General features: G+C 39.0%; 1 protein-coding gene across 1 annotated transcript in view; it reads left to right on the top strand.

Moving 5' to 3' along the window:
* The first annotated feature begins 361 nt into the window (after positions 1–361).
* ANKH (ANKH inorganic pyrophosphate transport regulator) overlaps positions 362–23,365 on the top strand; it is a 161,779-nt gene continuing 138,775 nt past the window's right edge. The window contains exons 1-2 of the mRNA XM_036750670.1: positions 362–720; positions 1,259–1,404. Coding sequence (XP_036606565.1) covers positions 1,309–1,404 — 96 coding nt within the window. The 5' untranslated portion in view covers positions 362–720; positions 1,259–1,308. The remainder of the gene's footprint in view (positions 721–1,258; positions 1,405–23,365) is intronic.

The following is a 23,365-nucleotide window of genomic DNA, read 5'->3' on the forward strand; positions in this document are numbered from 1 at the left end:
TCTCTCTCTGTCTCTCCCCCCCCCCCCACTCGTTTCTTCTCTCTCTCTGTTCCTCTGCCTCTTTCTCTCTCAGTGTTTCCGTCTCTCTCCTCTTTGAGGGTGAGCATCCACGTCGGGGAAGGACAGAGGCCCCCTGAAACTTCTCGGCCGCCTGGGCAGGGCGGCGCACGGAAGGAGTCAAGTCGGGGCACGGTCCCCTCCCTGCAGCGAGCAGCTGGGGAGCCTTGGGCACGCCAGCCCGAGAGCTGCCTGCGGTGGCCGGGCTCGGGCATTAGGAGGAGCACTAAGATGACTTCGCTTTCTTTCCCCTTCCCTCCTCCCACTCCTCCCTGGCTGGCTCTCCGCTCGGCTCTCTGGCGGCAGCGACACACACACACAGACACACACACACCACGGTGTGTCAAAGCCCACGTGTTTCCAGCCGGAGAGAGCGAGCGAGCCAGCGAGAGGCCGGGCAGACGCACGCACCGAGCCGGTGGAGGAGGTGGAGGAGGTGCTGGTGATGATGGTGGCTGAGGCGGGGGGGTCCCCGGCTCGCACAAGAGAAAGCTCCGGGCCGCAGGCGCTGGAGACTCCCGGGCCCAGCCCTCCCGGGGCGGCGGCGGCGGCAGCCCGGTGACAGCAGCCAGAGGTGCCCGGCGCGGGACCCGCCGCTTCCTGCAGCTGCAGCAACGCCCGAGCCGAGCGAGCCCCCCACGCATCCCCGCGGAGGAAGAGGAGGTGGAGGAGGCGGAGGAGGAGAAGGAGAGAAAGAGGAGGAGGAGGAGGACGAGAAGGGAGAGGCAGGCTGCCTGGCCGGCCCCAGCCCCGCGCCGGGACCGCCTTGTTTTTGTTTGCGCCCCACATTTCCTCTGCGTGGTGGCGGCGGAGCCGCGTGCGCGCGGTTATTTATTTATTTCCGGGCCCCGGCGCTCTTATAATGGAGAAGCTGTCAGCAGAAATTGCTTCTGGTGGTGGGGGTGCCGCCGCCGCCGCCGTCCCTCCTCTTTTTTTTCCCGGCAGATCATTGTTGTGTGGGAGGGCAGCGGGGATGGACTTGATCTTTCGGATTTCTTGCTAGAACAACACCAGGCGGCCCAGAGCGGGGAGCAGCAGAGGAGAGCTGCCCCTCGACACTGCTTCATCTCCGAGCTCAGATCCTCCCCACCCATCCTCTCTCTCTCGCCTCTCCCTCTCTTTCATTTATTTATTTGTTATTATTATATATTTTTTCGCTCTCCTCTTTTTCATTCCCTCCTCTTCCTTCACCTTCCTGCAGAGTCTCTTTGCTGCGGCAGATGTGTGTGGGGTCACCACACAGCTGGGACTATGGTGAAATTTCCAGCGCTCACTCACTACTGGCCCCTTATCCGGTTCCTGGTACCTCTGGGCATCACCAATATAGCCATCGACTTCGGGGAGCAGGTAAACTCACGGCGAGCAGCGCGGCCCCTTCTCCCTTATTCCCCCTAGATCGATGCAACCTTCAGCTCGAGCACACAAGTAGGATGATACACCTAGATACTGCTTCTCGAGCTGTCCTTTGAGATCCATACGAGCTGCAGGGCTCGCATGTTCAGGTAGTGCACCCCACCCTCCCTATTCCCCTTCCTCAGAAATTGGAAAGCCCCAACCGGCACACCTGTTTTGCATTTGGTCCTCTTTAGCCGCCCTGCCCTTGGGGGTTTATTTCTTAGATTGGGAGACGCAGATCTGGAGAGCCTGAAAAGAGATATTTACAAAGAGAAAACTAAGGAAGACTCAGTATAACACACAGGTATATGCACAAACTCAGACTTAACGGAGAGTTGCCCTGAAAATTTTCATTTCTAAGTAACATGACATTTATTTGTTGGAGCAAAGAGGTTTCCCCTGCTTTGTGTCTCTATAATCTGGATGTTAGGAGGTTGATTTTGCTACTCACTTATGTAGGGTGATCTTGTTTACTGTCCTTTTAAAATTGTATTATTATTATTATTATTATTCACTAGACTTTTCCAATTCTCTGATGAATGTCGAACACTTCACATATAAAAAGGGAAAGGTTTTCAGTGCACAGGAAGATTATGTAATTTGTGGTTATATAACCCACTGATCTGTATCTTAATTAAAAACTAGTTTTCAAAGGCTAATACTGCTGGATTTGTATTCATCTAAGGGTGATAGGAAGAGCTTTCTGTTGTAATTTTGCAAGTTAATATCCAAAGTGGAACTGATATTTTTAAAGTAGGAAGGGATTACTGAGAGCCAAACTAGGTACTGTTAAGTTTACCTTTGGTCACTTTTTGCTTCCCAGAAGTGATGGGATGGACAATTCCTATCTTTGTTTTTTATGCTGCCCCTAAAATAATTTCTCTTTTTCACCCTTTTCTCTCTCTGTGGCGTCATTGCAAATGTAGTGCTGCAGCCTCCTCAGCAGCCAGTGGATGGGTACCTGCACCGGTTGGAACCCCTGAGAGGGAACCAACTTAGTCTGCTGATCCTAATACTAGATAGAATTTGTGAGGTGATGTAAGGAGAGACCTTTTGATCCTTAAAATGCCATTTCAAAGAATTCTTTTTACATGTCGGAGCTTTACTGTAAGTGGTCAGTTTATCAAAATACGTTTCTTAAAGACTCGTTTCAGCAGGACACCTAAGATGTGAGATGCACTTTGTGTTAAAAAGTATACTTGTTTTCAGAATACTTTTGGTGAAACCGAAGGCTCCGGTGTTAACCTTCACATGATAACCTGCTTGGATTAGCTCCCCAGTTTTCACAATACTTTTGATTGATTGCATCTGCATAAAGCTGTAGACTTTCCGTGATGCAGCTCTAGGGAGAAATTGCTTCACTTTCCTCTTTGGAGGGCATTTACATTTAAAACATCAGATGCTCCCTCTACCAACCAGCCTTAGGAGTTAAAGGAGTTGATAGGTGGAAAATTTTGGATTCGTTTTATAAGTTCATTCTAATTATGCACCTTACTTTTGTAGGATAGTAGGGATAGGGAATAGCTGCTATTTTCATTGGTAAATCACATCTTTTCTCTTCTTTCCAGGTTCCCCCTTTCCATCTTCTGGCTTATTCTAATACAGTATTTATTAGCTTCTTTGATAATTAACCGGCACCTTTGGATATTTCCTATGTTTTTGTGAGTTATTAAGCAGTAAATTTACAAAATGATAACATTGACTGCATTGTAAGTTGTCTATTCACCTGGAATTTTGATTCCTTGAGACTTCTGGTAATCTTCCAAGTTTTTCAGCATGCCAAAACTCAAACCCCATTTTAATATATTTTTAAAAATATATTCCTTAGGCTATAGTTTTCCTAGGAGCACTAAGTGATGAAAAAGAAAAGGCAGTGTGTTAGAATAACATGACTTGAAGTGTGCTACCATATTGCCTCATGACTGCTTTAACCTAATAAAAGGCTATTCTAACATGTGAGAAGTGATCTTCATAAGACCAAAGGGCTAAGAAAGATCAACATGGGCCAGATATGAGGCCATCCTGTAGGTGTCTTATCTGAGTAAGAATGATAATACAAATTCATTACTAAAATTCTAGCAACCTAAAGGCAGCCCTGTACTTGAGTAAGGTACTGTGCTATTAAAGAGGACCCCCAGAAGAAGAAGGGCAGCTGCTATAATCAAATGTTGGTTTGGGATGACTGCAACTTAAACTCTGGTGTGCTCATGAGGAGAATTACCTGGTTCTGATGATATTGTTATCACCGAGGTAGGAGGGTGGGCAGGAAAGGAAAATCATTAGGTTGCCAAAGCCTTGGTTTGCCTTCTGGTGTCAGTTGATAATTATTTTGCAAAATGGGGGATGGAGCAGCAGTGAAGGGGAAGGGAGGTACATTGCTACCCTGCTGTCAGGGGAAACAGGACAACTGAAGAGTAAACTGGTCTTGTAGATGACAAGGAGAGAGCATTTTACGGTTACTTAAAGCATTCTAAGACAAATTGAAATCAGGGCCACCATAATCTTCAGGATCTGCCCTCTTCTTTCAGAGGGGAAATTGGAGCTATTCCAGACAGCCTATTTTTATCAGACGTCTGCAAATGAACAGCTACTTCTGTCATCAAGTTCTAAGCGGATTGACAGGCATCAGTCTTAACCCAGAATGGGTTTGATGTATTGTACAAAAGTGGGTGTGGGGGGAGTCATATAAGTGGAATGATGCATATTTCAAATTAATTAATTCATGCTCAAAGTGGAATGTACAATAATAATGACCTCTAGTCCACATTTCTTCTTGATCCTGCATTTTGACCACAAATGCTTTAATACTGATCAGGAAATGCAAAATCATAACCAACAATAAAATATTTTATTGGCTTATTTAAGCCCCATGATTTACTGGGAACATATAGGCTCCTTTAAAATGTTTTTTTTTTTAATTTATTTTCTTAATGCTTTGAAAAAAACTATAACCAAGAACTTTTTGGTTGGTTCAGGACTTTAAAATATAAATCAAATTACATGCAGTCCTGTTGAGATCAAGGTAAGCTGTATTCATGTGACTTTGTAGAGGAACTGTATATTAATTAGTCTATCAGTGGTATATCTGGGTCAAGAAGAGCCACCTAACAATAAATGTATATGCTGTTTCTTACTGTCTTATGTAAACATTAACAATGGGGAAAGTGTATATTCTCTAATGCTTATGGAAATGACAATAGCATAATTAAGGACAAAATAAAAACATCATGGGACTGGTGTAGAACCCTAGCCTTTAACCTTTCTTTTCTTACTATATTTCATATTGTGGACACAATACAATATTAAATTTAAAAACTGTTACTATTATTAAAATTTTAAACACTCTGCCGAAAATGTGTGTGAAATAAGATGATCATCTGAATTAAAAATATTAAAAGTAAGTATGTTAGCTAGCGGTTAGAGAATGAGATTGGATATATCATTTAGTTCAGATGTTCTTTTCAGACATGTCTGACTCTTCGTGACCCCATTTGGGGTTTTCTTGGCAAAAATACTGGAGTGGTCTGCCATTTCCTCCTCCAGCTTATTTTGCAAATGAGGAAACTGAGGGCTAAGTGACTTGCCCAGGGTCACACAGCTAGAGAACATTTGAACTCAAGATGAGTCTTCCTGACTCCAGGCCCAGCACTCTATGTAGTTCGCCACCTCACTACATAGTTCAAACATCATTAAGTACCAAATATGAATAAGGACTACTCTAGGTCTAGATCGCGAATAGACTAATAAAGAAAGGTCCCTGTCCCTCAAGGAACTTAAAGTCTAGCAAAGGGAACAAAGTTTGTGCACAAATTTACAATCATATAAAATTGAATATGTGTAAGAGAAAGACCAAATGTTAGAAATGAGCTGTGGATGGGAAAAATACTTCATATTAGCAGTATCACTAAAACCTAATGACACTGTGTTCATCTCTTAGTGGCTCAACACCTCTTATAGCAATTACAGAAATTACTTAAGAAGCAGGGTTAGTGTTTTTACCCCCATTTTCTACATTGAGTTAGGCATCATGAAGCTATGATTATTTCCAATTTATCATATATGTATGTGTGTGTGTATATATATACATACACACATACGTATATACATTCACATACCACACAAACATAGATACATATACACATGTGTATATAAGTATATACACATATATGTGTATAAAATATATATAAAAGTTGGTACAGAATTCTTTTCATATCATCTCTCTTAGACTGTGAATTCCTTGAAAGGAGGCGCTATCTTTTGCCTTTCTTCATCACATCCCCAGCGCATAGCACTATACCTGGTGTATGGTAGGCACTTAATAAAGGTTCACTGACTGGCTAAGACCTGGTCAGGATCCCTTAGAAATCTAGAGATATGTCTGAGGCTTCTTGATTCCCAGTCCCCTTCTAAATCTAACAGTCTTCACTATTTGAACCCAAAGCATTCCGCAGTCTCAAGACAATCCTGGAAAGGCTTCTGTAGGACAGAAATGTTTGTGGGAAAAAAGCTCATGAAAGGAGAGCTGTTCTTCTACTCTAAATTATCCTTATAATTGCATCTTTTTAGTTTTATTTTAAAACTTGGTAGATACAGACTTTGATTAGCGTAAGAATAAAAGCAAAACAGGTTAAGTGGTAGAAAATGAATATCTGTCCTGATGAAATGATTTCAAAGTCATATATAATTGGCATAGCTAATAATAGCTACCAGTCATATAGCACTTTAACGTTTGCAAGGCACTTCACGCATATTATCTCATTTGATCCCCACAACAACCCTAGTGCTGAATGAGGCCAGGCAAAGTTATGTGATTTGACCAGGATCACAAAGTTAGTATATGTCAGAGGTAGGGTTTGAATCCACATCTGTCCGGTATGCCACTTAGCTGCCTTTTACATGAAAGTAACACATGGCTAAGATAACCAGGTGGTACAGTGGATAGGATGCTGGTTCTGGAATCAAGTCTAGTCTCTGACACAGTAACTAACTTCAGCAAGTTACTTAATCTTTGTTCGACTCAGTTTCCTCAAATGTAAATTTCAGATAATAGTACCTATCTCCCAGGGTTGTTGTGAGGATCAAATATGGTAATATTTATAAACACTTAGCACAGTACCTGGCACATAGTAGGTGCTATATAAACATATAAATGCTGTTTTTGTTACTATCATGACAAGGTGTGGAAATGCGTTCACGTGTCAAATGACTCTTTGAAAATATCCTTATATGATGTCCTTTCCCCAAGTTTTAGTACCATTTAAAACCAAGCAAAGTTTTGAAGGAGGCAGTATCATGTATTATCCTTCAGAGTATAGAGGATGCATCTGTTAGAGACATATGACCTAGGTTAGGTCACTGGGTCTCTCCAGGTTGTTATTGCCTCACCTATAAGATGAGGGAGATGATGGGATAACAATACTTGTACCGCTCAGGTCATAGAGTTATTTCATAGATAAGGTTAGAAAAAGCTATAGATAGTTATCATAATGCAAATGCCTAGCAGTTTTAAAGCAAGCAAAATAGACAAATGGATAATTTAAAAGATAAGTGCAGAAGAAGCAGAGTTTCTAGACTTGTCAGTGATGACTTTGGAAGGAATAGGGTGTGGGCCTCTGATTTCATTGGTAAGGGGTATTCTCAGATAAGGAAACTACTTTACCCAAGCAAGTAACACCTCCTCTGCAGTTGATAAGCTTTATGGGTCGCCCAGAGGTTATATAATGTGTATGGGGGCTCAGAGTCTGTTTGTGTCCCAGGTGGGACATGAAATCAGGTCTTCCTGGCTCCGAGGCCAATTTTCTTTCCACTTTGCCCTATTGCCTCCAGAGAACTTTGAAGGGCATAAGGGAAAAACGAAGATATTTTCCACTTGGGCAGAAATTTGTCTGGTATAACTCAAGTCAAGGATAGATAGGCAGTTTTACTATCAGCTCTCTTTCAGAGTATGTTAATATTTCTATTGTTTTGAATAATTCTGAATGATTACATGAATTTGGGCAGGGCTGAGTGTTCATCAGCTGACACATATAAGCCAGTATTGTCTTTCTATTATAATCTTTAATAGTGAGGCACTTATTAAAGTGCCATTGGTCTTTCACAGTTTAAGAGGTGTCTTGGAGAGAAGGTTAAGGCACAGTGTGGTGTAGCTGAAGAAACACTGCTTCTGTAGTATGAAAACCTAGATTCAAATCCTGCCTTTGGCCTTCTCTCTAAAATGAAAGAGTTGAACTAGATGGCCTCTGAGGTCCCGTTTTGTTCCAGATCCATGATCCTGTATTTGGAAAATAGAATCTAATGTGTAGATCTAATCTAATAGAATCTAACATGTAGACAGAGGGGGGAGATGACTAACAAGTAGCTATTAACAAATGTCTTAAAGGATGCGAAAGGTTAGTAAAAGAGGGACTAATTGTGCTCCCACTTCATGGAAGACAGAGTAAAAAAGGGAGGAGAGCAGAAAAGTTCAGTTGAAGCAAGAGACTGATGTAACTAAGCAGAATTCCCTGAGAGTATGGGACTAACCATCACTGGATGAGGGTCTCTCAGGAAAGTGAGCTCCTTGAGGGAAGGGGCTGGTTTTTGCTTTTCTTTGTGTCCCCAGCCCTTAGTAGAGTATCTGGCACCTAGTAGGTACTCAACATATGCTTGTTGACTTGGCTTGGCAAATGTTAAGCACTGAAAAATAAGGTGTCTTCTCCCACCCTAGCTAGGTTCCTACAATTCCTTTCTTTAGTCATGGCAGGGCAGTTGAGCAGGTTACACCATCCCTCATGATGCATGAGTCAGCAGGTCTACAAACCAGTGATTTTTCCCCCATGTTAAATTCACTCCTTCCACTCTGTAAAAACTTCTTTTACTATGTAAAAAGTCTTTGGCTATTCCCCAAACTTGGTGGGTCAGAGCGGAATGCAATGCTGGAACCTCCTTGATAACCAGTTATTACATGATTTAGGCTAGGATTGAGGAATAGGAGGAAGATAGGTGGCTGGTTCTCTTCTATTCGTCACCTGAATAGTACTGTCTTGTTCTAAACACCACACACTGGTCAGGCATGTCCTTTCTCCCTGTGCTCAATGACTGCCTTTCATCAGTGAATAGTTTTACTGCTCTCTAGCCTAACAACACAAAAAGAATAGTTCAGTTACCATTTCTTTACCACATGTTTGTCAAAAATGCTTTGTGTGCATGTTTGTGTGTCTTTGTGTGTCTGTCTGCAGCTAGACCTGTTTTACTTCCTCAGGATTCTACAACAGAGGAATTTCGAGGGCTGTGGTATCACAAACCCAGAATAATGAGAAGGCTGGCTCTTGCTTTCTCAGTGCCTGGGCTTCTAAGTAAAGAATAAAGAGGAATAGCAGGTATTTCATTCATAGGAAAAAAAAAAAAGAATTAGCTGCCTGGTTTAGTTCCTCATTCATGAAAACTGGTGAAAAGAAATGAGGTCATACTTTCCTAGAGGCCCATATTTTAACAAGTACATTTGCAAAAGTGTTAATCAGATAAAAACTAAATTTAATATTAGTAATAGACATATAGCTATACCTAGTTAGAATGATTTTAAGTGTCATTTGCATTTGTTTGTGTATAGGTGGTTTAAAGATTAACTTTAGCATTACTTCCTCAAAATACCATTTTTTTCTAAACATATTTTTCATGAAAATATTTTGAAACATTTAATTAACATTGAAATATAGTCTCACCAGTGTGTTAATAGTTCTCTGATAATAACTCTCTTAATGAAACCTATTTTTTTAGGACAGTGTGATATCACTTATGGTACTGTTCAGATATGGAGGCTTTTCTGGTTTTGCGGTAACTGGAAGTTATTTGTTAACAAATTTCTGTGCTGCCACTCCTCTGATTAGGAAAAAGGAGATAACCATTCATTTCAACCTGAAAAATCTACTTCTATGGCGTGTTTAGAAGAACACACTGGTCCTGAAAGAGTTAATGTGCTTATTAATCACCTTTTATAACATACTAGGGAGTAATTCAGGCTCTGTCTTCATGAAACACCTGGATTAAAAGTGAAAAAATTCAATCAATCATCAGGTATTAATTTAGCACCTGTTTTGGGCCTAACACTATGCTACGTGTGATGGAGACAAAAAAAAATTCTAGTAAGGGATCCTTTATTCATCCATGTGAAGTATTTTTTTCTTTGTTTTATTTATTATTTTTCTTTTTATGCTACAGTCATTTCTTGATATACTTCCTCATTCCCATAATTGTTCCTTAAAACAAAGCAAAACAACTGATGGGAGCAACTGCTGATATCTGTAACATTTGGCATCGCTAGTCTCCTGCTGAGAAAAGGAAGGATGCTTTTAATTTTTTTTAGGTGGCTGAAAAATACTTCTTTTAAGCACCATAACTTTTCATTTGTTTTAATAATTTTTATGGGACTCTTCAAAGGATTATAGAATTAGAGCTGAATGGGACCTTAGAGGATGCAGATTTCACCCAGAATCCAATTTTCAGCTGAGGAAACTGAGGCACAGAGAAGTTAAATGACTTTTTCCAGAGTCACACTTCTAGTAAGTGTCTTTCTGAGGTAGGATTGGAATTCAGATGCTCTTGACTTTGAGTCTACAGCCCTCTCCACTATGACATGTTGCTTCTTCCTGCAACCTGAAATAGTACATATTTTTATCTACACAGATATAGATATAGAGGTATAGAACATAGTTTAAACCTTTTCTGATGACCTAGGGTCATCACTATGAACATATTGTGATATCATACAGCCTTGAAGCTACTGAGCCATATTTTTCTCTGTACTGGATCGACTGCTATGTTTTGGAGATCTCCTTTTTATAGCTGTCTCCTCTCTTGATGTCAGCACTCTGTCGTTTCTGTTACTTCCCTCTTTTTCAACTTCCTTCTTATAATCTACTGCAGACCAAGAATTGTGATGTCTAAAGTAAGAGTTGATAGTTCTTGTTAGGCTTCCCTATAGGTGAAGTTACAGACTTTGTGACATGTTGGGTTTTTCAGGGCACATTCTAGCTTCTCGAGGTCTCAACTATGGTTGGTGTGTAAGGCACAGTCTGTGTTCACAAAAGACCTTGACAGTCTAGTTGAGGAGAAATACATGAAATAATGAAACAATAAAGTATTTGGAAAACTATTTGATTGTGTACTGTGGTCTCTTAATATCTCATAAATTGCTGTTGTATTTGTATTTGGGTAGCAAAGACAAGTGCAGAAAGTTTAGGGTCATGGATAAGTGCATTGCCCAGGCTCACACAGCTAGTAAGTGTCTGAGGTCAGATTTGAACTGGAATCTTCCTGACTCCAGGCCTGTCACTCTATCCACTGTGCCACCTAGTTGCCCTGAGAGTTAGATACTAGAGCCCAACTATGTTTCCAATATTTGATAACAGTGTACATCAAATGCTTTTTTTGTAAATTATTGACTTTCTAGAGAAAGATTTTGGTTATATTTTCAGATCCAAAAAGATATTATTTTTTTTCTAAATTAGAACAGAAGTAGGTTTTGAGAATTAAATAGCTTTTTGCATCATAAAACTGGGCATATCTCCATATCTTGTTAGAGGAAGGACACAAGTTAACTAATGACTGGCTGTCTGGCTTTGCTTCTGAGTTAGCTGAGGCTGCACATTTTGTGTTTAAGCTAGTTAGCAGCAGGTCAAGGTTACTTAGTGGATTTCTATAGTATTTTATTAGCACTTAATGTGAGGCAAGGCATTTGACAGCCCTACAGATTTAAACATTTAAACAATTTATCCTTTTTATAAAAGCCACAGAAAAAACTATTGCCCCGAGAATCAATGGATGCCTCTGTCATTAATTTCATCACCATCATCATCATCAAAAAAAAGCCTATGTTAAGCAACTAATAGTGCATTTCTTTGATAAAGAACTAGGGAGACATGGCTGGTTGAGGACATCTGTTAATGGCATCAGTTGGTAAAGGAGCTTGAACTACAACCTGAACTCTTCTACTATACTCAATTAATTTTAACACATAAATTTTAAGTTACCGTGTCTGAGGCATTGTGCTGTCTGTTGGAGATATTTTAAAATTCTTCCTGCCCTTAAGAAGCTTACATTCTACTTTCTAGTGATGTGGTCCTAAACAAATCCCTTTGGCTTGCTATGCCTGTTTATGCATCTACAAATTGAAAGGGATGGGACCAGCTGGTCTCAAAGCTCCCATCTGGTGCTACCATGTACATTTTGGAAGCTGACAGAGGAAAAAGAATTGGTTTTGCCAGCAGATCCTGAAACCTTAACTCTCATGTAGATCGCCAAATTAATTTGCAACCACCATCCCCACTTGCCTTAATAACAATAACCTTCATGGTTCTCTGTGATTTCTAATAGGCCTACCAAGCACAGTCAATGGCCCTTGTTTAGACATCTCCCAAGCATTACTGCCACCCTCCCATTACTTACATGGCATGAATCAGAAGACTTAAGGAAAAGAAAAGTAGCTCTTCCTCATGTAGTGATAACACTCAAGGTTTTAGAAGTGAAGTAATGGTGAAGAGGAGTCTCTGCAAACCAGGAGCTGAGGAAAAGTATGGGGCACAATTGGTGGGTCAATGGGGTGGCCCAGTTGAAGGAAATGAGCCTTGAATCAGGAGCAATAGAAATCAGCCACTCTTCCTTTGCCGTTGATTATTAACTCATGTTATCAGCACTTGTTCAATAATTCAGACATGGGCAGTGGGTTTTGTAAAGGACAGAGAGAGGAATATTTGGGAGAAGAAAGCTTGGCGTTTTCTACATAAAATAAGACCAGGTCATTATATAACTGGGGTAAATTATTCACCCCTGGTGATTGATTTTTTTTTTTGCTTGAGCTACTAGCTAACAAAAAGTAAAAACATCTATATTAAGTCAAAAGTATAAACTTTTCAGAAATTCTGCATAAAATTTAATAAATTTAGTAATAAACATATGCAGAAGAGTACTTGTGGTTTCTGTTAGACAGTTTGGCCCAGGTGAAGTCATTTTACAATTGGAAATATACATGTGAGAAAAACAAAACTTTAGGATGTTCTTTAATTCTGCTTTCAAAGCAAACAACATCCCAATATCTCTTTTAAAGGAGAAATGCAAAGTAAAAGAGGGTAATAGTGGAAGTCCACATCTAAAGTAACAGATAATAAAAATAATGGTTGTATCTCCAGTGATGTTTAGTTAGGAAACTTACTGTCCTTAAAGTCTAAAGGTACAGTATGTGGCATTGCAAAGAGAGTGAGATCAACAAAGAATCAAACAAAAGAGGTTTAAAAGGAAGATGGACTTTCCACCTCTGTACATATCTAGTCGGTGGTAATGTTTTTGTTCCTCTAAAACTCTAGGCTCCTATGTTCCTGGAGTATCTTCATCTAAAGTTCAAAGCCCTTAAGATAACACTCTTAAATTCTTCTTTGGCATTCCAAAGAAATGTGGAACAGGTGTTTATTCCTCTCCTTTCTTTGGTTTCATCACTTGGGAGGATACCTGTCAAGTTACCCAGCATGGAATGAGGTGTACCTCATTCCTCCTCCCACAGAGTTTTCATTGCACCAAATAGGGATGACAGCTTCATCTGGCACTGTAGAAGGTCAACCCACAGAAATGTTTACCTGCTTAGAGCTTTCCACTAGACCTTCTGATGCATGCTAGGATCTTAGCAATGAAACTTGAGCATTGGTAACTGAGGCTACAGACTATACTTTTCATTCTTTGATTAAACTTTTTTTATTTGTCCATAGTCTAGTTTCTTTTTGGTTGAAACCATTTTCTTTAAGGGTCTCTTCTGGTGTAAAAAGCTTTGCCAGTTTTTCAGGCACACAGTTACAAGCATTCCATGTAACTCATTTTTTGTATAAGGGTCTGTGAGAATCATATAGTAATTAAGAAAGATAATGCTCATACTTTTCCATTCTTCTACCACATATCATCTATTCTTTTGTTTTTGTTCTTTTCAGGGAACTATAGGAGGCTGGGTGTGATTTATTTTCTACATAAAAAGTATTTCTTGTTTTTGTCATACTTGATGTATGCTTTGATTATAGCAATTTCTAATTCTAATTCTGACTTTAAATCATGCTAATAACACCAGTGTACTAATAAATTAATTTAAGTGTGTTCGAAACAAATAATATGTTCAACTAGTGGAACAGACAGCTTTTCTGCATGAGATCTCCCTCCCTCCTTAAAATCTGTACAGTAGTATTCAGCACTGCAAATTATATCCTGCCCTTCCCAACCCCTAAACCATGGAGGGTGAAATCCTTCTTTAGTTTCATTTTTAAAAATTTAATGCATGATTATGCAGAGATCAATGACCTTTTCTATAATTTAATATGCTTAAGCTGTTTGAAAACTTTCATTCTTTTCTATGGGCAAGTCTCCGCAGACCAGATATTTTCCCTGTATTTGGTGGGAAGAGAAGGGAGCAATTGTATTATTCAGAGAAAATACCTGTTATTGCATGTCCTCAGGCATAGAAAGAACCCTGAATGAACTATCTGCCTCTGGTAAAACTTCCCATACTTCTGTACACAGGGGTGTGTGTGTGTGTGTGTGTGTGTGTGTAGTAGGGAGAGGCAGAGGTGGTAGTATTAGGTTGGGATGGAGGAAGAACCTAGAATGATTCTTCTGTCTACCTCCTACCAATCCTAATCATGATTCCTGGCTGACTTTGACCCAGCTCCTCATCTCACGTTCATTTAATGATTTAGTGGGTAGGGGAAGAAGAAGAAAGAGAGGGGACAAGGGAAGGGATGGTTATGTATTTTTAAGAGATTCTCAAGGATTCAGAATTGCAGAGGAGCAAAGCAATTCCAGTAGTTGTGTCTAACATTGAAGCCTTGATCCCCTTCACTCCCCATCCTCCAGTGGGCACTGAATTCAAGGAGAAGTAAATTCACACCCTGGAGAATGCCAGAGAACTTCAGTGGATACAGGACTGAAACTTGGGAAACCAGGAGAGCCCAGCCCTGGCTTTGCTATTTATTTGGCTTGTGACTTTAAACAAACTACCTTGACTTCTAGTTTGCTCGTTGGCTGAATGGTGACAGTGTTTAGCCTATCTAGTTCATGCAGCTATTTTGAGTATTAAATCAGGTACTTGACATGAAGCACTACATAAATAAAAGGTCATATTCAGTACTTTAATTGAAGAAGAATTAATGCTACGTTACATAGGGTAAAAGATGTAGAGCTGAAAGGGATCTCAAAGGCATTTCGTATACCGCTTCATGCTATATAAAGTTAAGGGTGTATTATTTATTAATAATTATAAATGATAATGTTATCCAGAGTGTCATTTACATCCATCCTGGTCAGATATCTCCATTGGCCTATGAGCACAAGGGCTCCTTATATGTACTTAAGCCAGGAAACAGAAAAGCTCTAATTTGTAGAGGGAAGGGCTTGTTATTTACAGGAACAGACACTTGGCAAAGCTCTCTCATCTGAACCCACCTTTCCTCACATGGAGGAAAGTGTTGAGTTTGGGCTTCTCCCATCGCTTTTACTGTGTATTCAGGTACAAGTCTGGGTTGATTAAACACCCATTACATTAATTACCTATTTGTGGATTCTTCACAGAAAACAATCACTAACTAATTTGCCCCATTAGATCTTCTGCTGGACTGTGTGTCCACCCTAATAAATAGAATACTCAGATCACATCTGAGTATCATATCTAATGCCCTGATCCATCAAGTCACTTGCACCCTCCCAGTGATGGGCAGTTTGTTTTTTGTTTTTACTTTTTGGTGGGACAAGCTGCTTCAGTGCACATGCTTGTTTGTTTGCATGCTCGAGTAGCTGGCTTTTCATGCTCTGCAATAGCTCGGTGTTTAGCATAAAAGATGTTTCCTAAAACTAGACTCAGCTGGGTTAGGTGCAGGCAGAAGCATGTCGAATACCAGATGCCAAGAACATTTGGGCTTGGACTGGGTAGAAATATTGTTTTTGTCCCATTTTCGCTTTTGGGAAAACACATCTACTTGTGGTTTTACCCATTATTGACTTTTCCTCCGCACCCTCCACCCCCATCAGTTGCTAGGATTTTAAGTAGTGCTCATGCATGGTGAAATTGCAACTAGCAGTGTTTTGCTTCCAGTTTTAGATTGTGATTTCTCACCTGAGGTGCCACCCTATTCTGCTGCCTGCTTCCTTGACTTCAGATGCAGTGCATGGCAGCACTTCTACCCATGCTGACAATTACCATAGTAATAATGTATATAACATGGCAACAACATGAAAGGTGGTACCCTGATGACCTAAAGGCTGAAATACATTTCCCAGAGTAGATAATTTACTATTAGAGAGCAATTCAGGACCTCAGTAATGGGGAGAATAAAGCAAAATAGTAGAAACTGAACTGTGAGATTGCTAAAATTTCTCATGGGCTTAAGAAAAAAGAAAGCAGATGAACTGGAATGCTGGAACATAAGTACTAATTTGTAAAGCTGTTGGTTTTCTATGTACTGTTTTGTTCTTTGGTTTTTGGTTTTTTTGGGTTTTTTTTTTTGTTTTTTCCCAGCAACCTTAATAAGGTTGACAGCATGACAGCGTTAAGAGAACTGATGGATGCAGTGGATATGGAACTGAAATTTGGGAAACCAGGAGAGCCCATTTTTATTTCTAGGCTTTGCTACCTTTTACGCTAAAAATGATCCTCTTATCCGTCTCCTTATATCAGTATGTGTCTGTTCTCCTGAAATTCTCTACCTGGCCTATTCAGTACTCTTTGGGAGTTTAAAAATATGGTGTCATAATGTAATCAATTCTAAAGTATCTGCATTATTGCAGTTGAATCATGGATAACAGAGTAGGAAATTATTTTACCAGATCATCCAGCCCAATCCCCTCATTTTATAAATGGGGAATCAGAGGTTCAGAGTAGGGTATTTACGTTGCTCAGGGTCAAGCAGTGACATCCCACCCCCCCACCCCGCCGGCAATGCGCATGCTTTCCACTAAATCACCTCATCTCTGAATTTGCATTTGTAATAAAAAAAACTTAATGGTTCTGATTCAAGTTATAAGACTTTCAAAAGGTACCTGCAAATTTATTATGTTCTGCTTAGGATAATATTACAATTGGTATGTATTCTCTGAGTACACATTGATCGATTGGTAAAGGACATGACCCAGATGTCTGTAAGCTGCAGGGGGAAGCCAGCCAGGAATAATAAATTTGGCTTTGAAAGTGTATGTGTGTGTATACATGTATATATATATATATATATAAAATGTATTATTCTTTCAATAAGCATTTTTCAGGTACCTACTTTGTACAAGGCCTGGTGCTGGGCATGAAGGGATAAAAAGAGAAAAAGAATCTCTGCCCTCAATGTCAGTGTTTATTCTGTAATAAACCCTATAATGACAAGTAATAGGCTATTATCACAAAGTTTTTTTTATTTATGACGTCATATAGAACGTCATCCTTCAGATTTTATATTCACCAACTTTCCAGGAAAACATTTTCTCATGACATCATTGTGGTTGGGTTCCCAAATTAGTTCAGAGAGGCTTATTTAACCTAAAATACTGTATATTCACAACAGCAAAAAATTGTAGAATCAATCAACCGAAATTTATTAAGCTACTGCTATATGCCAGACACTGGGCATAAAAGTACAAAGAATGAAATAATCTATACTGTCAAGCTGAAAGGTACCTTTGAAATCTTTCACTGTAATGCTATCATTTTCCAGATGAGGCCGTTACATTTAATAGTCACAGTGCCATGAATTTTTCTTAAAAATTGTCTAAATAACTGGTACTTGACAAAGAACCAGCATCATTATAAGAGGGCTGTTGAGACAAATGGAGATTGGGGATTGCGATGGGAACTTTGGGGCATTATCAAGACTTTGAAGGCTTATAGTCCCAATTTCATCTAATTTGAACTGAGACTTCTACTGATGCAGCTATATACCTCTCCTCTTACGCCATTCAGCTATAATTAGCATCATTTTTGGCTTACAAGTAGAGGGAGAGGAAATTTTTCGAGGTAACTGAAATAAAGGCCATTAGAAAGCCCAGTTCAACTATATTTACTGACCTACTCTATGCAGAACACTTTTCTAGGTCCTATGGAGATAAGTAAGACCCAGTTCCTGCATGTAAGGGAAACTCTAGAGGGAGTTAAGGCAAACAAAAATGGTTTATTTTCCCTTGTATTACATATTGAAATGCCATAAATAGTACAGACTTCATCTTAAGGAAGAGAACACATCCAGTGGGTGTAAAGAATTTAGAGAATTGAGGAAAGGTTTCACAAAGTGGGTAGCATTTGAGCTGGACTTTGGAGGGTGGATTAGATTTGTAAAGGTGTAAATAGGAATAGGCATCATAGGGAGAAGGAAGAGTAATAACATATGCAATATTCATATAGATGGTTTTAAAGTTTACAAAATTTCCTCCCCGACAGCAATCCTATGAAATAGGTACTTCAAGTAGTATTATCTCCATTTTACCAGTTATGAAGCTGAAGCTCTGAAAGCTTAACTCTTAAAGCTTGACTTTTTCCTGTTCAGGCAGAAAGAAAGTACTTGAGGTAGAATTGGAACTCAGATCTCCTAACTCCAAATCCAGGGTTCTATCCACTAAGTCCCAATTGCCTCTAAGTGAGTAGCGTGGGTAGGAGGATAGATTTATAACTTTAAGAAATCTTAGAGGTGATACAGTCCCATTTCTTCACTTTACTAGAGGTCAAAAAAGTTGGGTTTGTAGGGTAGCAGTAGGACATTGGGGCCATGTTGTAAAGCATCTTAATTGTCAGACTGAGAAGCTTGGACTTCATTTTATTTGTGTTCACTACCAATACGCACACACTTTGGCCAGTGGAGATATAGTAGAGATTATTTTGAACGAATGTAATGATCAGAGTTGCTCTTTAGGAAGGTGAATATGGTAGTTATGTATAAGGTGGATTGAAGAATGGAGTGAAGAGAGATACAAGGTTATGTGCCAGATTTGAAGCCTGTTTGTAGTACTTCAAATGAGAGGTATTGAAGGACTTAACTAGAGGAGCAGTAGCGGGAATGCAAAGGAAGAGGAGAATGTGAACAATATATGTGAGAGAAAGAGGTTACCTGAAGGACAATTAATTGAACTGGAAGAGATAAAAAACATAGCAATGTGGGAGAAGGGGTGATGATGCACAATCACCTTGAAGGGAGATCCCAGAAGGGAGGTGGCATAAACGAGACGTTGGTCAGGCTTCTTGCTTGAACCACTAGGCTAGCACTTTATCTTAGAACAGCTCTCTTGAAATCTGGAAGCAAGTAGGGTGTGACTATTAAGACCAACAACCTTGAGATGTGTGAATGGGAGAGGAGGTTGCATATACCTAAGCATTTGTATGTACAAGATTTCACAAGTTGTGCTCAGGAAATGCCTATAATTCTATACTTACAGCCAAACAATAACTAGTTCTAATTTGGGGGGAATCCTTCATTGCATTGAAGTTGTGTAGAGAAAAAGAACTCTTGATGTTTGAGCTTTAATATTTTCAATTTTCTTGTAGCTTTAGCAATATTTATTAAAAAATTAATATTTTAACTGAACTTTGGCCTTAAAAAATAATTTTCCCTGCTGTGTAAGCTGAGCATTACATGCACATAGACAAAAGGCCACTATATACATATATATATACACACATATCTGTATTTGTGTATGTATATATATGTGTATACACATATACATACATATGAATGAATGAATGAATGAATGAAGAAATGAAGAAATGAAGATTCACTGGACTTCCCTTTCTACTTGGAGCCAGCCATATCATCTTTGATTTACTCATGTTTTATACTGAGTGTACTACAAATATATATATATATATACACATACACACACACACACACGTGTGTGTGTGTGTGTGTGTGTGTGTGTGTATTTTCTCCCTATTCTCTATAGAATCTGGAGTAGTTCTAAGGGTAAATGAGTATGACTATTATCCTTAACCATGCAATGAAAGTTAGGATTTAGAATAAAAAGGGATGTTAGAGGTCAACTAATCCAACATCCTCATCTCACATAGAGGAAACTGAGGCCCAGAAAGACTTTCTCAGGGTCATACAACCTCTAAGTGACTCAGGACTCCAGACCAGATTCTCCTGACTCGCAGTCCAGTACTCTATACACTACACTTTTTTCACCTGCTTTGGGCCCACGGGGTATCCAGGACTACAGTGCTTGGGAAGAGGACAAAGGTATTGTTAGAGGCAAGGTAGGTGACTGTAATATTATTTTAATAGTCATTCTGCAGAAAACAAATGACATACATTTTTAGGTGAGAAAGCACAAGTTAATAGTCTTCCCCTCTTGCCAGGCTGAATTATAACTCCTGCCCTCTGCGTCCAAGATAGTGCTTAGCTAAGTAAGAGTTCTTTTTTGTGTGTGAGAAAAAAGATGTCCTTCTTGTGGTTTAGAAATTAGAAAAGAGGAACACAGAACAGAGTGGCTTCTTCAGGGCCACCATGAGTAATGGAGTGAAACACAAACTCAGTTAGAGTTGTCAGATCAAACCATTAGCTAGCATCTTCTTTTTCCTTATTTCCTAGTATAAAGTCACAGTTCAACTCTCCCCTGTCTACTAGAGAAGTCTATGTATTTCATTAATTAGGAGGACCAAATAGATCCTCTTAGGAGCTCAGCCCTGGCTTAGTGCTGTTTCATTGCACAATTTAAATATTCAACCCAATCCCTGCTGAAGTACCATCAATATTCATATTTTCCCCCAAAATACACAATGTTGACTTTTAAATTTATTGAAACTCCTTTTTAGTTTCCTGTACCCTACATACAGTATTCCCACAGTTTTCTCCTTTTTGTGTGGCTGCCAAATTCCACTTTCTTAAAATCTGATCAGTTGGAAAATCTCAGCTGTAGGTTCTATAGTTATAAATTGGCCATCTCTTGGAAAATATTACATACTCCTTTGTTTTTCATCACCCTTTCATAGTCATCAAGAGAGAGAACCTGCTTTTTGGTGGTTTCTTTCAAGAATTCATCAATTTCAGTGTTGCCTATGTGGGTTCTGTTGCATTTGTATTACAGATCTACTAGCTTTTCTCATTAATTCATATAACTTCTGCATAGGGTTATCAGGATAGGGAACTAGAGACAAGGCTAGGGAAATGTCAAAAATTGAAGTGCTTTGCCCAAGCAAGGTCAGCGGTAAAAACAGACAGTGAAACTAGATCTTCTAAGTCCTCTTCCCCTTTATCTTTCTGCCTATACTAATGCTCCAGAACTATAGAGTTTGTGTGCAATTGAACATAAAGTAATACAGAACATCTTGTTTGGAAGGACCAAAAGGGGTCTTTACTGAGTCCCTAAAAATAGCCCACTTTGCATGAAATCTGCGCCACTTTTGCTAGTGGGCAAAAAGATGATGTTTTAATGTACAACTTTATTGGGTCCTGTTAGAAGCCAACAACTTCTTTTTCCTTCTCTTCTCTAATATTAAATCTTTAGCAGTTTCAGGCTCTGTAAATTTTATTAAGCAATGGCTTAATAATACCTCATGGGCATTTGTGCATATTGGAGTGCTGTAATAGAGATAGCAACAAGGCTGATTGTAAACTGAAAAAGGAAAATTGCTATGTTTTATGTTTGGGGACGAAATTTTGAAATGAAGGTGAGGTGTGAGAGTATTTTAGTTTTGTCTTTCAGGTTAGGTTTTGCCATCTGAAGCAAAGGACATTTCCTTTCTGAGTCCGTGGAAAATGTTCCATGGTTAGGACTTGCTAAGATGTTATCACAGAATCTCAGGCCTGGAAAGGCCCTTGATATTTTCCAACGTCTAACAGCCCTCACATTAACCCTTTGGAATGTTTAAGAGTCTCAGGGCCAAGAAACAGAGAGTTCTGTAGAAATTCTAGAGAAAGCCTTGAAAGCAGATAGCCCTCGATTGTTTTCCTCCAGTGTCACTAGTGGCCCACTTGACCCTTGGCTCTCTTGTCTCGTAGATGGTATGAGGTCACTGGGCTAGAAGGACTACATTGAACAAATTTCAGACTAGAATGGAGCCTAATGAACCATCCAGTTAAAAGGAGCATGAGCATAGAGGCTTCTTTTCACCTCATAGCTGCTGCAAAATAATAGGCACTTGCTTTTGAGCCAAAGAGCAAGATGAAGCCAAACCCCAAAATCTGCTAATTTACTATTTTATCACGATGTTTTGTAGCAATGTGATCAAACTAACCTTAAAGTAATGGTAATCTCGTTGCCAGCCCAGTGACATTTTACATCGAACCCTATGTGAGTGTTTGCTCAGTGAGTTGTGACCTTTTTCAGGTGCAGATACTGCTAACAATCTTATTTCTTCAACATACGGTTAGAACAGTCTTTAGGGGTAAAAATGTGTCGTTCATCTGAGGGAGTCTGAGTATGGTACATTACTAAATCACGTGAAGAGAAGATAAGTTCAGAGCAAAAGGGAACCCTCCTTTTATATGGAGAATTTATTCTCAGTGGGAAAGTAGGTAGTAGGAAAAATAGGCTTGGGGTTAAACTATAATAATTAGCATTCAGAAGATATTTTCTGGCCATAATATAGATCTTTGTAAAAAGTGGAGCTGGGAACAAAGATTACATGGCAAAAACAAACAGTGGCGTGATTTTTAAATATATGCTACTGTCTTGCAAACTTTAATGCTGGCTTATTTATCCTGTGAAAATACTACTTGTTGCTGTTTGGAGATTTTTTTTAAATAAAAAATTTCCTATTTGGAGTTGCTAGATTATAGATGATATGATCCTTACCATCTACAATTTTTTTTCTTTTTTTTTGATATTTCCTTCAAAGTAATATGAAATCTGTTCGAATTAACTTAAGCTAGGTATAAAAATCAGAATTTACCACTTTTAATGAATCAGCAGAGGGTATATTTATCTCAACATTAATATTCTGATGTCTTAGCTTTTAGAATGAATTTTCAAATCAAACGTTAGTAGTCTTGTTTTTTAAAACTATGTATAGTCCTTTTTTTCATGTTCTAAATTCAGTGGTTAGTTTTACATCATTTCACTTCATTTTATTAAGAAAATGTAGGGGAAAAAAATGTCCCTTCCAGGAGTGGACAGCTCCTAAGCAATGAAGCATTATTTATCTTTTCTATCTTTCCTTTCCTTCTTCTTTTCTTTTCTTTTCTTTTCTTTTTTTTTTGTGGAGGTGGGACAAACGGTAGAAGAGAGTTAATATAGTACTCTAACACCTCTTTCACAACATAATTTAAAATAATTTTAAATATCACACACACTTGCACAAAATAACTTACCACTCTTCTGACAAATACTATTGCTTTACCATGAGTTTGGTTTTTTTATACTTCATGAAGCCTAGGCACCAATTGCTTGGTAAAGAATACTGTGAAAAAATTTTCAAGTAGGTTAAAAAAAGTCCCTTTAGAATTATCCTTGTACATTTAAAGAAATCTAACAACAGAATACATTCTTCAAAACATTTGGTCATCTGACGTGAAGTTAGTGGAAAAGACTTCATCCTAGAATTGTCAGGAATACTAGAACTTTAAACAAACAAACTTTTTGCATAGATGATAGGTTGCCAGATTTCATAAGTGCACATGTATAGATAAATATATTTATCTATTCACCCAATCTATTTGGGCGTAGGTATTTGATAAAGTTCTTTAACATAATTACATCTGAAATAAAAGGATCAGCCATGCCCTAGTCTTGTGATGGGACCATCAATTGTTATTTCTTCCAATCCTAATGTTCTTTCAGCAGATCTGTTTACTCACCCTTCTTCCTCCTCTATTTACTGAAGCATTAATGTCCCCAAAGGATTCATTTCACCCTCTGGGTTTCCTAGTGCACAGCTGTTTGCTAGGAACAACATATCATTGGCCCAGACATCAAAGGCTCTTTTAGTAGCCAAAAAAGAGACCAT

This window comes from Trichosurus vulpecula, chromosome 1, assembly GCF_011100635.1.
Source record: "Trichosurus vulpecula isolate mTriVul1 chromosome 1, mTriVul1.pri, whole genome shotgun sequence".
Taxonomy (NCBI): Eukaryota; Metazoa; Chordata; class Mammalia; order Diprotodontia; family Phalangeridae; genus Trichosurus; species Trichosurus vulpecula.